This window comes from Petaurus breviceps, unplaced genomic scaffold, assembly GCF_028583685.1.
Source record: "Petaurus breviceps papuanus isolate PSGF00001 unplaced genomic scaffold, PetGlider_PUasm1.0 76, whole genome shotgun sequence".
NCBI lineage: Eukaryota > Metazoa > Chordata > Mammalia > Diprotodontia > Petauridae > Petaurus > Petaurus breviceps.
Genome location: NW_027186473.1, coordinates 27,605,372 through 27,622,076, shown reverse-complemented (window position 1 = coordinate 27,622,076; position 16,705 = coordinate 27,605,372). Strand labels below are relative to the sequence as shown.

The 16,705-nt window shown below is 39.3% G+C and overlaps 1 protein-coding gene across 6 annotated transcripts in view; it reads right to left on the bottom strand.

Moving 5' to 3' along the window:
- YTHDC1 (YTH N6-methyladenosine RNA binding protein C1) overlaps positions 1-8,797 on the bottom strand; it is a 34,684-nt gene extending 25,887 nt beyond the window's left edge. For 2 of the 6 annotated variants that reach the window (XM_069105342.1, XM_069105347.1), the window contains exon 1: positions 8,383-8,797. In XM_069105342.1, coding sequence (XP_068961443.1) covers positions 8,383-8,410 — 28 coding nt within the window. In that variant the 5' untranslated portion in view covers positions 8,411-8,797. The remainder of the gene's footprint in view (positions 1-8,382) is intronic. The other 4 variants (XM_069105343.1, XM_069105344.1, XM_069105346.1 and 1 more) reach the window with 2 other exon arrangements.
- Positions 8,798-16,705: the final 7,908 nt, after the last annotated feature.

Below are 16,705 nucleotides of genomic sequence, written 5' to 3'. Positions count from 1 at the left end.
GGGTTCATAGATTTTGAAAAGGGAAGGACACCTTACAGGCCACCTGATCCAATACCCTCAGTCAATCTAAGAGGAACTTAAGGCTCTCCCAGAAAGGTAAAGTGACCTACCTAAGCCGATATAGGTATTAAATTAAGGAGCAGATCCACGGTTCAAATCCAGGTATACTATTTTATATACATGTATACACACACACATATTTATAAACTACCTTGTATAAAATTTTCAGCAATTTTAATACAGCATATACAGATAAGCAATGGACTGGTTTTACATCTCTGCCACTAATTTGCTTAGTTTAAAATGAAAACAAATACACAATGAATAGCATTTATTAAGCACTTACTTGCTATGTACCACCTAAGTGACACAGAACTAGTTCAAACATTACAACCCAAATCTTTTGACTTATAGTTTACAGTGTTCTTTCCAATACACCATGCTGACCAACAAAGGAATAGGGACAGGGACGAATTCCAAACCTGTTATTTTATTGGTTATATAACTCCAGATTAAAGAAATTCTTATTAATCTAGGCCCTAGAACCTTCTAGTCTTACAGAGTGGCCTAGACTCTAGGCAACTAGAGCACTGAGAGATTAAGTAACTTGCCACAGGATGATATGAATCAGTAAGTGACTGAAAACAAACACAAGTATTCCTGGTTTAGAGGCCAGCTCTCTGTACACTATGATACAACCCCTCAATACATATATATATATATATATATACACACACACATATATACATATATATACACACACACACATATATAAGTAAATTATCAAATATAAAACACTACGTCCAAGACAGGATTGACATGCACTTACTTTAGTCAGAAGAATATGTAAAAATAAAGCCTAAAAACAGCAAGACATACCAAACTAAGAGTCAATCTAATACAAATGATTCCACTGGGGCTCTGTCCATTTTAGGTCCTATGAATTTCTGGGTCCTAATATTCAAGGCTTTTTCAATTCAGATACAACATGATCTAGAGTAAAAAACTGTTATCTGTTTGTTCCAAGGTGGTAGCTAAGTGTCTTGACCTGTCTAGCATAACTAAGAAAGATCTCCAAATTCTGTAGGCCATTTGGTTCCTTAAGAATTCTGAAAGAAATATGATCTTACCTGATTAAGCCTTTAAGGGTTTTGTTGTTGTTTTTAAAAGAGGAAATTGAGTTCACATAGAGCTAATTTTTCTGCTTTATACTGGGTATTAAAATATATTAGACAGATAATTATAGCCACTTTTGAATGATGAATATAATAAACAATAGCTGTTTTGTTATTCATGCAGTTCTTTCAAACTAATTATATGTCTACTAGGAACAGCAGTTTTATTCTTCTAGCTCAAGTTCTGTTATGAACATAATTACTTTTTCATAATGAATGCAAAACACATACACCTGAACTCTACTACAACAAAGAAGAACCAGTACCAGGTGGATACACTGAGGACCAGAGAATCTAAGGGGGTTTGGCTAGCTGCCCATGAACCTTTGATAGTATGGTATTCTTATTTATAAGGCGGACTCACTGCATAGGATCCAAAGGACATTATAGTAAGGTTTCCTTATGGTAAAAATTTCATTATCAATTTCATAAAACAAAGAAAATACAGCATAAGGAGTAAGCAAGTCAATGACAATAAGTCTTCATCCCAAGTATTTTAGCCCCTCTGTTGAGCAACATGCTAGGAAGATGTTGCTCCTAACAATGACCATTACAAAATGAAATTGATTTTTACAATCTGATGCTTAATAAACATCTTGACTTGATAATCCTTTTATTTTAATTTTTTCTACATCTTTTGACAAGTTGATGAAAAACCTTGAAGTACTTCAAATACTTCCAATCTACTGAAACTTTCTTTGTTCTATTCAGTTTTGAAGTTCTCACTAAGAAGTACAATAACTTCATTTTAAAAAATCATAGATCAGGTTTAAAAAGCTAGACATGCCACCTAATTTAATTGTGCTCATGTTACTAATCAAGAAATTAGGGGCCAAGGAAGTTAAATGATTTGTGTAAGCTAACACAGTTAGCAAAGTGGCAGAGCTGAGATTTGAACCCAGGCTTTCTGACTACAAAATCAACACTTTTCATGGTAAATACCTGACTTGTGAAAAGCATTTTCACAAAGATGCCTTATCTCTTGTATACTCAGCACTCTTTGAGGTAGCAAAAATTAAACAAAATGAGTGTCTGCTGATTGGGGAATGGATGAACAAAATTTAATTTGTAAATTTAATGCGTTATCTTCTTGCCTTACTTCGCCACCCCCCCCCCAACAGAAACAAAGAGAAATGTAGGGAATTGGAAAAACATGTCTAAATAATACAGAATGAAAAAAGCAGAACCAAAGGAACAATGAACACAAAAATAGACAACATTACTTCTTGGCTAAGGGGTTAGAACAATGGATATGAATGAGGTAGTCAAAGTCCCAGTTGAGGTGGTCAATTGGCTTTGCTAAAATAACAGATTTTGATTTAGAAGGGAATTTAGGGGTTTATTCTAGTCCAATTTTCTCATTTTGCAGACAAGGAAACTGAGGCCCCAAGAAGCTAAAAGGTTTGCACAAGGTCACACAAGTGGTTAAGTAGCAGAGGAAAAATTTGAACCTAAAGCTTGATTGGGAATCAAGAGCAGTCTTTCCATTGCTCTACAAAATATCTTTGTTACAAGGCAGGGTTCAAATTGGGGTGGGGTTAAAACTGGTATAAAAAGAAAAGGCAACAATAAAACTTTTCTTTTTTAAAGATACCTACCTTCTTCCAGCAGCCTGTTATTATAACAACAACAACAACAAATGTCAGAGTGGAGGGTTTATTGTTTTGTATTCTTTATGAACTCATTTGGGGTTTTCTTGGCAATTCCTTCTCCCATTCATTTTACATGAGAAAACTAAGTCAAACAGGGTTAAGTGACTTGCCCTGGGAGACTGTGTTCCAATCTCAACTCAGACACTTATTCTTGCCAGATCCTCAAAAGTCACTTCTATAAACCTTAGTTTCCTCATCTGAGGTACAAATAAGGGAAACTCTCCATGTTTATAATACAGGATTGTTCAGGAAACACTATGTAAACTTTAAAGTGCTATAAAAAGGTGAGTTTTGTTAGTCAACTATAACTGAGGTCACCTGAATTTGAGCTCTATGGCAATGGATTACAAATGCATACATAGCCTTTAGGAAAATAAATCAATTCTGCTTTAAAATGTAAGAGAAAAGCTTTTATCCTACTTAAAAGGAAAATACTTGTTCCCCTTTAAGAAAAATGTGTTTTAGCACTATGTCTATCAGCACTCAGAGGCAATGAACAAACACGTTTCTCCCCTAAAGTCCTACTACTGATACCTTATCATGGCTGGATATGAGTCTAGGCTCTAGAAGGAAGCTCCATCAGGTTTTATCAGGTTAGAAAAGTCTCAAGTACAGACCCTGCACTGGATTTTGTTTCTTTTTGAAGACTAGGAGACCATAGGTTCACAGAGAGGAAGAAACTTTAGAAGTCATTTAAATCCAACTCCCTCCCTTTACAAGTGAGGAACCTGAAGCTTAGGTTAAATAATCTGGCCAAAGTCACATAAGTAATAAATGGTAGAGCTTTGTTTTGAACCTCAGATCCTGGGTTCTAAATCCAGCATTTTTTCCAAAGTATCTGGTAGTTAGGCCTACCTAAATTTGGAGAGATTTGGGGGGGGGGGGGGCGGGAAGCAGTGGTGGTGGTGGTAATGGATCATAACTCTCAAAGATCATATCAAGTCTTTTTTTGGGGGCAGTTGGGGGAAGGGGGAATGTGTGAAGTGCAACAATGGATGAAATATTCATACCAATGAAATCACATACTTAAAATGTTTTAAGTGAAGTATAACTGATGCAGTAAGAAGAAATTAAGCTGCCATGACTGTAGTTAAAAAAAAAAATACTTTGTCATGGGTTTAATTTGGGTTTGCTATTAAAAAAAAAAATAGCTTAAATTGAGATTCAACTATTACCACAAAGCTTATAAACACAATTCTATTTAAAAGAGCTCCAGTATCTTCTAAGAGTTTACATGGAATTAAACAAACAAAAAATCACCTGCATTATAGAAATTACTCTACTTAACACAAATTTATGGTTTATATGAGGTTTTCTTTTATTAAAGATTTGTGATGGATCTTTAAGCTGATCAAAGGATTTACTGAGTTCAGTAACTTCAAAATAAGACAGTTGTCAAACATGGCACAATGAAAACATCATTGGACACTGTCAGGAATTTGGAGTTTTAATTATCTCTGACATTAACCAGCTCCAAACTAATTACTTAATTATCTTTGCCTCAGTTTCCTGATCTGTAAAGATGTCTCCTAGCTTTAAAGGCTTAAGAATCTAGAAAAAGCTATACTTAAGTCATTGATTATACTGGTGGCCTATAAACATCTATGTAGGAGAAATACAGGTAGCCAAATTCATTTGAGAAAACTATAAGTCTCTGGGACAAAAAAATCTTGTCAGTTTTCAACAACTGATCAAATACACTACGGAGAGTGACATCAATACCATGTCCAACAATCAATTACAACCTGTCTCTGAATTGTTCCTTGCTATTTTCTTTTACCTTTCACACACACACACACACACACACACACATCAAAAATTAACAGCTGAAAGTGCTTTATACATATTATCTAGTTTAATATTCATAATAACCATAATGCAAGCATGACTATCCCCAATTTCAGGAGATGAATACTGGAAACTAGGAGAGGTTTTGCTTTCCCCATAATCACAAAACTAAATTTAAGAGGCCTGGGTACATCTTTCCTATTTCTAAAATTCAGAACTACAATCCAGAAATTTGCTATTTCTTCATATTTAATATTTCTGACTGTATAAAATTCAATTAATATTTCAATTATACTCACTTCCTCTCCATATAGTTATTGAGCTGAAATAACAGTACTTAAAGGCAGTCTCTGCTTTGGTAAGAACCTGAAATTTTAGCTATGTGTATTTCCAGCCTACAATGTAGCAAGTAGTTTGTAATTTACAGTCTGAGAGTTACTGGTGCATAGAAAAGTTAAATGACTTGCCCATTTAGTTAATTTCGGGGGGTGGGAGGGTGAGGGGGGTGTCTTGAATCCAGGTCTGCTATTCACTGTGATATGCTGCCTCTTTTTCATTTATAGGTACAGTATCATTTCCATGTTCACACTCCTTCTCTGGCTTTGTAATTCTACATCAAATAAGAGCAATGAAATTTAAGAAAATTTTTAATAATGTAATGAATGACCTGAGATTCACAATCTCAGAAAACAATGATGAAAGAAAAATCCAAAGGTCACTTAAATTACACCCCATTACCAAAAATCACCTAGTTTTTTTTTTAAACTTTACTTTAGGTATATCTTCCCAAACGAACCAGTGTTTCTCAAATGGTGCTCTACATTCCCAGTTTATGTGGAGAGTAAGGGATACTGGTGATGATGCACTTTTAAGTGGCAAACCTATTTTTTACACGTCAATTTTTCAGAATGAAAAAGGTTTCACTATTTCTTTTGCTCTGAAATTCTTGCTTGCTCAGTAATTACAGGTTTGAAGATTTTATTTCAAGAGCAAAAGTGGTCAAAATTAGTTTGAGAAAGATTGCTATAAAGGTTTAACTTTTTTTGTGTATGAAATGGATTCTTTTGGTAGTCTGGTAGAGCCTATAGATTCTCCAGAATAAAATGCAAAAAATAATAAATAAATAGAATTAGAAAAAAACGATGTTGAAATAGTTATCAGAATGACTCCACCAGGCATTGTGTTGGAAATATAAAAGTATATGTCTGGTGTTGGCTAGGTGGCACAGTGAATAGAGCCCCATCCTGGAGTCAGAAGGACCTGAGTTCAAATCTGTCCTCAGACACTTAACACAAAACTAGCCAAGTGACCTCGGGCAAGTCACTTAACCCCAAATAACCTACCTTCCCCCCTCCAAAAAGCAAAAAAACAAACAAACAAAAAAAAGAATTATGTCTGGCTGGGAATGAAACTAATAAACAAGAAAAACTGAAAGGAGACACAAGGGGCACGAGAAGTCAAATAAAGCTAAATGAATGAAGTAGAACTAGAAGCTGGGCCTGAAAGATGCCTAAGATTTAAATGAATGAGGGGGGAGAGAAAGATTATTTTAGGCTAGAAAACAGGAGTAAGGGCACAGAAATGAAAATTATAACCTTAAAAGAGACAAAAGGAGATTCCAGGTCTTTCTTAGGGAGCAATGAGAGATAAGATTGGATAGGCTGGGGGAGAGGAATATCATAGAAGTTTTGAACATTTAATTTTTTTTTAATGCTGGGGAATGACAATATTAAAGTTGTTTTCATGGAGATTACTCTGGTAACAGTTGTTAGAGGTAAGACACTGGAGTTAAGGAACCCAGGTAGGAACTTTTTCAACAGTCCAATAATTAAAGTGAAAAGTGCATTTTATGACAATGGGATTTTGTAAATAAGGACACAACTATGGTAAGAGATTTGATGTGGAAAAGAGAAAAAAAGTGAAGATTTGTAGTTTAGGACACTTGAAAAGTGATGGTAGCTCTGTCAACAATGAATTAATACTGAAAAAGTGAAGTAAAACAAGGCATCAAAATGAGAAAAAAGGGTACCAGAGACAGATGCATATTTAGGAATCTTCAGCACAACTCAAATAGTTGAAATCATATAACTAGATGAGCTCTCTTGGGAAAATGTGTAAAGAGGGAAGCAGAGGGTAGAAAATAGAGCCTCAAGGGATATCCGATGTCAGAGAAGAGAGAGCAGAGAAAGTTCCACTCTAGTAGGCAGTTAATTAGGAAAAGTGCAGTATCAAGAAGCCAATCGCATTACCTACAATAGGAAGAAGGGAAAGGGAATAAACATGTAGGTAGAGCCTATTATGTGCCAGACATCTTACAATTGTTATCTCATCTGATCCTCAACAACCCTGAGAGGTAAGTATTATTACGATCCCCATTTTACAGTTGAAGAAACTGAGGCAAATAGAGGTTAAGTGATTTACTCAGGGTTACACAAGCTATTAAGTGCCTGCGGCCATATTTGAATTCAGATCATCCTTATTTCAAACACAGCTATCTATCTATTGAGCCACCTACCTGCCTTTTGCAGGAAGAGCAAACAGGCTGAGAATGATTTTCCCCATAACTTACAGATAGCAAAGACTGGATATAAACCCTGCCAGATCTTTTAACTACAAATCCAGTGTTCATTCTATTATACCACATTCTCTATTTTCAAAAAGAGAAGGCAGTCTCCTACCCCATCCCTCAAAAAGAAATAAAAAATAAGAAAAGGCAAATATGCAAAGGAAGAAAACTGGATTTAGAGGATCTGGGTTACCTGTCCTATCACTTGCTAAACTATTTGCCATTATAAGCAAGTCACTTAAAATTTCTGAGTTTTAATTTTCTTAAATGTAAAATGAGGGGGCTGGTCTAGACTACACATTTCTTTCCAACTGTAAATCTATAATTTAATAGATGGTCAAAAATAGCAAAACAGGAGTTATAAAAGGAATTCTCAAAACTTAAAACTCTATATGTACCATATACATATCCTTCCTAATCTATGCTAGTTTTTGGCTTTCTGACAATGAAATGGGGGGGGGGGAGGAGAGAAGTAACCTTCTAAGTCTTGAAAAGCACCAGGTTCAAAAAAGCCACCACCAAATATGACTACAATACCTGATTATTTGTGTATGTGACATTGGTGTGTATACATGTGCAAATTATTTGCCCAGTTACATCTAGACAAATAACTATTAATGAAATCGAAAATCAACAAATCCTGCCACAGCCCCGTTTTCTTTACAATACTCTAGACAGAGGTATGTATTTAAACAGATTTAACAATCCTTCATAGGAATTTCCCTGGCACAACAAAGGTCTTTATAATCCGCTTTTTAAAGAGGGGATGGGGACATCTGGATGAAGGGGAGGGTGAAAAGGAAAGGTCAGTAGAGAAATCTACGCAGCAGGCCCACAGGAAAAGCAGACCTGGGGACTCCACAGGAACCCAGTAAAATTCTCTAATCCGTCCTTTCTTTCTCCAATCCCACCCCAGGCAAAAATAGAGCAAATCCTGCTCTCGGCGCGTAAGGGCCCGGAAGGGAGGTTTAAATGGAAGAGACAAAAAGGCCACGCCGAAGGAGGGCTGGTAGGCCTGATCTCCCAGCAGACTGGGAGTCGGGGGTGCGGGCAGAGCTCCTCGAGGGAAGAAACACCCACCCCACCCCCTCTGGAACGACGAGGGCATTCAGGTCCGGAGCTAACCCACCACGGCCTCCGCTCCTTCCCCGATGTGCTCCCTCCCCCTCTCCAAGCGTCGTCCTCTTTCCTCCGCACTCACCTTTCTCCTCCCGGCTGTCGGCCGCCATTGCCCCTAGGATGCAGCTCCTCCTTCTTCTTCTCCTCCTCCTCCAGCGGCCGCCGCCTGAGCGATGTCCGCGCGGCCGCCGCCGCGCGCGCCCGTCCGTCCGCCCTCCCGCTCGCCGCCCCGCGAGACCCGGGCCTCCGCCGCCACCTCAGACCCCCGAGCCCGCGGCCGACTTCTCTTTTTGCCCCGTCCTCTCTCCCTACCTCCTCCCGCTTTTTTTTTTTCCCTAAGAGCCTCCGCCACTACCTTTTCCTTAAAGCTCCGGGCCGGGAGGGGGAAAGGGGAGGGGAGAGGGAGGGGAAACAGATGGCGGCTGCGGGCGGCACTAAAATGGAGCCTGGCTTCCTACGTGAGACAATCCCGCTCCCACAATGCCCAGCGCTGTTTACGCTTCGTTCCTCTCGGCCAACGTCACAGTGCGGGGAGGGAACGGAGGAAAGTGGGACGGGGTGACGTTACTGCGCAGCCTCCTTTCCATCCCGGCGGCTCCGGAAGAAAGCTTGTACTCGCCTCTCCCAGTCTACCTTGGTTTTGGCTAATCTAGTCGCGATGGTAGCTCGCGGGGAGGGGCCAGAGGGTGGAGAAATTTGGCTGGGGAGGGACTGGTGAGACCTGCCTCCCCACCTCTTCCTCGGAACTTCTCCCAGCCCTCCCCCAGCTTCTCCCGAACTAGGGCTTTGACGTAGGCAGAGGGACGGGCGGCCGAATCCGCCCTCCCCTATGCGGGGGCTGGGAGACCTGGGTCTAGGCTAGAGATCCTCCGAGCCATATGGACCACAGGCCCTTTTGTTCCCGACGCTAACCGCTGCCCGCTCTGCGGCAGGTCTTGCGCTCCTAATTTCTGCCGGGAATCCTGAGCCCGGTTTGACTCAGCCGATGGCACCGGCTTGCCTTAGAGGGAGGTCTGCGAATTTGACCTCGAGTGCCCCTGAAGTCACAGCCTGGCTCCCAGGTCTACTCCGGGGCCAATGGGAAGCGTGCTTTTGTTCTCTAGGAACTCTGCGGGCTGCCCTGTTAGTAGCTGAAATTGCTTGACTTTTCTGAAGTTATTTGCTTGTGGTCTTCCCCCTTTAAAATTAGAATTCCCTGAGGGCAGGGTCGATATTTGTTTTCTTTTGTATCCTCAGCGCCCAGCAAGAAGAAATCTCTGTGGCTTCTCTTACCAGCTAGGCCTCAGACATAGATTGTCATTCGGTAACGGTGAAAAATTTGGGCTTAAGTCATCTCTGACACTTTAATTTGGCAATCTTGGGAAAATCGCTTGAGTTCTCAGTGCAACTCTAACCACTACGACCAATTTTCTACCTGTGCAGAGTATATTTCTTTCCTCCAGTGAAATCATAAGAGATAAAACAATAAAAATACGCACCTTTGGTAGCACAGAAAATGTGTAAGAGTGTGGGCTGCAGATCTATCTCTTTTGCTGTCTAGGGGTGCTGGGAACCCCGAAATGCAAGGGTAAAGGGCAGGGTTCTGCCTCGAAAGAACTCGACCACTCAAAACTTTTAAGTCCAAATAGTGAGTTTATTATGACACCAGGCTGTGGTGGGGGAAGATTCCTAGGAGAGTCTTCACAATTTGTGACATTAATACAAGCTGGCCAGATTTTAAGAATCTCTGCAGTTGATGAGGATAAAATTAGTACTTTTAAACAGAAAAAGACTGAAAATCTGGATGGGATAAGGGCCTGGCAAGTAACCTGGTGAGGTCCAGAGATAACAGAAAGGGGCCTGGATGATGGGATTAAGGAGTGTCAAGTAAACTAAGTAATTCAGGTGGGCTGAGGTGGAACCGATGCCTAGGGCAGAGGCACCAGTGATCTGGGCTACAGAAATGTATGGGAAATTCAGGGCCAGGGTTGCTTTCAAAGACATGGTCTTCTCCTTTCAGATCCAATCCCATCCACCATCACCTCCATTTGTTTTCAGAAGAAGAAGGAAAAGCATAAACTTTCTTAAGGCAGCATGTTTATCCAGGTGTTTACTCCTAATTTAAGACAAAATTACTATGAGGATGTAACAACCATCTTGCAATGAGCAAGATATCAAAGGTGTCAGTAACATGATCTCTGATCTAGCATATATCCATATATAGTGATTTAAGATTTATAAAATCATTTATAAGCAACCCTGTGAGGTTAACAAGGTTATTATGACCCTATTATATAGAAACATGCCAACACCAAAAGGGAAAAAGGCACTTGCTTTTGTGAGCAAGGCTAACCAGCATTTTTTTGTGTTAACTATGTACAAAGTTAACTAAGTGCCGGGTACCCTAATAGATAAGACAACCATTGGTCGGGAGGATAAAAGCAGTTTCATTCATTCCATTTAGTCACTCAACAAGCACTGACTATGTGCTAAGTACTTTGCTAAACTGGATATGAAGAAAGGCAAGAACACTGTCCCCCTCCTTAAGGAATTCACCTTCTAATGGCAGAAACTACATGCAAAAAACACTATGCAGATCCAAAATATGGACAGAACAGATGGAAGGTGATCTCAGAGGAAAGACTGGTCTGGTCAGGGAGTGGTGAAAGGACACTGGGACAGACATTTTATGTGTATTAGGCAGTCCCCAGTTTTCTGGGTTACCGTTTGATTTGGAAATTAGAAAATCTTTTCTAAAAGAAACAATGTTATAGTAGTTAAGTAAATCAAGATTGCTCACAAGAACATTTAAACCACCCTGTTTCAGAAACGGTACTAATAGTATTCCCTCAAGTATTTCTTAAAATATTCTATGGGAAAATACTTTGAGTTCCAACTTGGAATGGCAAAAATACATTTTCTGACAACTTCTAGCAGCAACTTCTAACTTCTGCTTCTCATACCATATCGGAAGACTCACATGTATTAACACCAAGTGCCCTAAACTGTTAGCAAGTGAATCTCTTGGCCAGAAAAGGGACACAGAGAACTTTCTGACAGGGTAAAAGGTGAAATTAGTAACTGAGGCCACTAGGAAAGGTGGGGAACAGAGTATTTGAGGAGCCAGGGTGAGGGGAGAGAACAAATGCATGGTGATGTGGAAATACAAAAGAAGGATACTACAGCTCCTCTTTATGTGACATTTTAGAAGTGGGAACTGGGAATTGAGGAAAGGAAGGATTTCAGGTTGGTGGGAATGGAGAATCTGTTTCCTCTTTCCAGTTCCCCATCACCTTCCAGTGGTGGTGGTGGTGGTGGTGGTGGTGGTGGTGGTGGTGGTGGTGGTGGTGGTGGTGGTGGTGGTGGTGGTGGTGGTGGCGGTGGCTAACCACTCACCTTTGGTACTACTCACAAAGAGAAGACAATGGAGGCTACAATTTTCTTCAGAACTAGTGGTATGACTTCCTTGAGAATAAGAAAGAAAAGAAAACTGAAAATCTTAACTGAACAAATATGACTTGATGGGGGCAGGAGAGGAAGAAGATTGCTATTGAATAGGCAGCAAAAAAAAAAAAAAACAACCTGATTTACCTTGAGGGGGTTTACTTTATTTAAAAAAAATTTGTTTTCATGACTTCATCTAAGATGGCAAAACTTCAGAATTATGTCTATTATATACAGTCTAGAAAGTTAGCACTTAGCGTGTTCTTGTACTCTGGACAATACTGAGTGAAATAAGCAGAACTAAAGAATTTATTTGTTGTTCAATTGTTTTCGTCATGTTTGACTCGGGGTTTTCTTGGCAAAGATACTGGAGTATTTTACCATTTTATTCTCCAATTCATTTTATAGATGAGGAAACTGAGGCAAAAAGGGTTAAGTGACTTGCTGAGGATCAAAATATATTTGTTAAGAGGGTTGCCTTTTTTTTCACTGGTGATGATATGGGTAGGAAAGGAATGAAAGGGGGAAAATACTTGTTAATTGAAAAAAGAATGAAATTTTGAAAAGAATCTATGTATTTAGGGAACCCTTGGTATACATATGAGAAGAAAATAGAGGAAATTTTGAAAATTACACATCCATAAGGGAATAGATTGGAACTGGACCTGTAATATATGGAATTTCCAATGAAGAAATCTCTAGCTTCTCTACAATTTACAGGATAGGCTTAGAGAACTGATAGGGGCCCTGAGAAAGTAAGAGATTTGCCTAGGGTCAAAGATTCAGTATCAGTCAGAATCAGGACTTTAATCTTTCTGGCCCTAAGGCTAACTGTTTATACTCTATGCCACACTATTGTGTGGGTCAGAAAACCGCTTACCCAAAAATTAGGAATCAGAAATAGACATGAGATGGACAGGAAGCTTTATTCAGTTCCCAAGGGAAAAGGGCATCCTCACCAAGACGAATCAAAGGAAGGATGCCCCCAACATGGGACAAAGCAAGGTTTTTAAACCCTAATGCAGCTGAGTCACATCCCTCCACTGTCCCTTGCTCCCATTGGCTGGGAGGCAGGCTTACGATAATCTAAGGCGAGAAAAAGACAGAGTGGGAAAGCTCAGTACTACCTAATCTAAATGTACATGCCTCTATTTGAAAAATGCTACTGCAGAGAAAAGGGAGGGCTTCTAAAAAGCTTTGGAAGGGCTTAATGTGGCAGTGAGGGAAAGGGGAAAGGGTGAAACTTGGGCCTATTCCCACAAGAAACCTTACTAGATTTTAGGATATAGTCTGAGAAGTTTTCACCTCTCTCACTATCATAAATACCATTTTGACCATTAGACCCAGGTGAACACATGGTGGCACTTTGTATCAAATTCTTATGTAGGCACAATAAGGTACCACATAAAAGTCCTGTTGCTTCCCCACCATTTATAAGGATTTGTTATCTGTGATCAATAGTCTGTCTTCTGGAGAAATAGGTTTCTTGAAACTGAGTATTACCCTGATGCTGTTTATATCCTCTTGGTCATTCTAAGTCACAAATTCCCTAGCTCGTTACTCTCAGTTTACAAGTGAGGCAACTAAGAATAACCTATTTGAAAATGTAGCTATGAGGAAAAACTATTAAAAAGATTTCTGGAACATTCTACAAACAGAAAACACTATAGATTTGATAAATAACAATTAGCCAGCACTCTTCTATGGAATATTCACTGAAATAGACATCATAGTTTGTCCAATTTATTTCTTTGATGGTTGCTTAAAACATTTTATACTCTATCCCATTTACAGTCATGAGGAATACCAGTAACCAAATTTATTAGATCGTGAAACAGAATAAGAATAGTGATTATACATGCTTTTTCAGAGGCAGTGAGGTTAAATGACTTACTCAGGATCACATAGCTTGCAAGTGTTTTGAATTCAGATTTGAATTCAGACACACTTGATTTCTGGAATGGTGCTCTATCCACTATGCCAGGGGTGAGGGACCTGTAGCCTCAAGGCCACGTGTAGTCTTCTAGGTCTTTGGGTACGGCCTTTTAACTGAGTCTAAGTTTTATAGAACTGACTTTTGGCCAAGGGCTATTTCCTATACACATATCTTTCTTTTTTTTATATAGCATTTTATTTTTTCCAATTATATGAAAAGACATTTTTTAACATTTATTTTTACAAAATTTTGAGTTCCAAATTTTTCTCTCTTCCACTCTCTGCTTCCCCTCTTCCTAAAACAGTAAGCAATTTGATGTGAGTTATTTGTGTGCAATCATGTAAAGTAAAAGAAGAAACAGACCAAAAGGCAAAAATTAAAAAAAAACCAGAAGAATAAAGAAGTGAAAATAGTATGTTTTAATCTGCATTCAGATTCCATCAGTTCTTTTTCTGTGTGTGAATAACTTTTTTCATCATGAGTCTTTTGGAATTGACTTGGATCATTAATATTGCTGAGAGGAGCTAAGTCATTCATAGTTGATCATCACACAATGTTGCTATTACTGTGTACAATGTCCTCCTGGTCCTGTTCATTTCACTTTAAATCAATTTGTGTAAGTCCAGGTTTTTCTGAAATCTGCATTCTCATCATTTCTTATCACATAATGCTATTCCATTAAATTCAGCTTGTTCAGCCATTCCCCAATTGATGGGCATACCCTCAATTTCCAATTTTTTGTCACCACAAAAAGAGCTGCTATAAATATTTTTGTGGATGTAGGTCTTCCTCCACCCCACCCCCCTTTTTATGATCTCTTTGGGATGTAGTATTGCTCTCCAGATTGGTTGGATCAGTTTACAACTCCATCAACAATGCAATAGTGTCTCAATTTTCCCACATCCTTGCCAACATTTATCATTTTCCTTTTCTGCCATATTAGCCATAACTATCAGCTGATAGTTATGAGGTAGTACTTCAGAGTTGTTTTAATTTTTATTTAATCAAAAGTGATTTAGATCCTTTCTTCATATGATTAGAGATAGCTTTGATTTCTTCATCCGAAAACCACCTTCTCTTATCCTTTGACCATTTATCAACTGAAGAATGACTTTACAAACATATCTTTTACATGCAGGATAAATATATAGCAAGTATGATGGAAGCAGCCCTTAGTTTTAGATTTGAGCTAAACAGATCCTAAGAAAACCACTCAGAATACAATAATTCATTTTATGTAGTGCTTTACCATTTACAAAGCATTTTTCTCACAACCCTGATAAATAGGTAGTGAAAGTATTAATATCCCTATTTTACAGATGAGAAAACTGAGACTCAGAAAGTTGAAATGACCTAAGGTAGCACAACTAGTCATTGGCAGAACCCAGACTTGATTTCAGGTCTTATTGTTCCTAATTCACCATATTATCCATATCTCTAGGGAACATTATAATTGGAATCATTTTGCTTCTTCAGGAGGAACCCTTCACTCACCTAAAAGCACTTGTGCCAAGAAAAGCATTAAACAGAATAGGTTTAATTGAAGATAGAAATTAATTCCCAAGAGACTCATTCAAAGGCTGCAAAACAATAAAAGAGCCCCTGCATATGAGCCCCATTTCCCTCTCCATACATATGGCACAGTTTGTGAGAACTGAGAGCACCACGCTTTCTAAAATCACTGCCTCTGTAGGGTCTAATAAAGGCAGAGGCTCAGGGCTTCTTTCTACTCACTTTCTTCTCTCTGGATTTATGCGGTTCTTCCTTTCCAGTGACTCCTATTTCTGCACCATGCTGACACTAGAATATATTCAGCCCTACCTGACTAGTTCCAAGTAAGCTAACTCTCCAGTGTGTGCTTTCTTGACATGGCATTTTGATATCTGCCCTATCTTTCTTCCTTCCAGCCAGCATTCTATCCTCTGTCTTCCACCCATCTGGAAGCCATTTGCCTCATGTAGGCACCTTTCCTCTCAAGCTCTTCCTCAATTCATGAAGAGCCACTTCCATCAGGGCTAGATCAGTCCATCTCAGTATCTCTGTTTACTCACTTTTGATAAGGAAAAAAAAGGGAGCTAGAGGTCCAGACTCAAGCTTGCCTACCTCAACCTCTGTTTTAGCTACCACATGTTGGGAGTGTTTGCCATGTTACCATTATGAAAAAGATCATGTCCTTCCCATCCTTCATGAAAAGTCCCAGAGTTACATGAGTTACAGTTACCTAAAGAGTCAAAGGAAGAAAGAGAGCTGGATGGCTGGGTGGCACAGTGAATAGAGCACAGGCCCTGGAGTCAGGCGGACCTGAGTTCAAATCCAGCCTCAGACACTTGACACACTATTAGCTGTGTGTGTGACCTTGGGCAAGTCACTTAACCCCAGTTGTCTTGCCTTCCCCCCTCCAAACAAACAAACTAACAAAAAAAAAAAAACAAAGAAAGCTAAAGAGCAGAGTTATTCCTTTATTACTAACAATTTAGTCTGTGGCTCTTACTGCATAGTGGTCAATATAGGAATTGCTTCTTCCTCTTAAAAAGCCCCTTTCTAGCCCTGAGCTACAAGTGTTCCCAGAAATTTCCAGAGAAGCTCCAGAACATGCTTAGTGAGTTGACTCCTATATACTTATTTGCACATGTACTCCATGTGGTACAACCTCAGAGCAACAGTGACATAGCCAGGGCCAACATTCCTGTGGAATAGTTAACACATTTTCAATTCTTCTTATTGGGGTCCTAATTTTCAATTCTTCTTAGTTGGGTCCTACAGCCCTGTAGCAGCAAGCACCCCAAGCGCGTCCTCAGGGTTTGCTGCCCATACAGGTTCTTGGATCTGCTTTGATAAAGGAAAGCAACTCAAAAATGGGTTAACAAGCTTACTTTAATCAGTCAGACATATATCATTTACCTTGTTCAGGGGAAAAAGGTCAGCACCCCGAACTTCAAAGCATACAGGCAGAATTATCAAGACAGAAACAGATCAAGTAGACAGATTTCCAAACTGTCCAACCATTACATCCAAACCCAGATGTTGACTGGGTATGGATGTAATG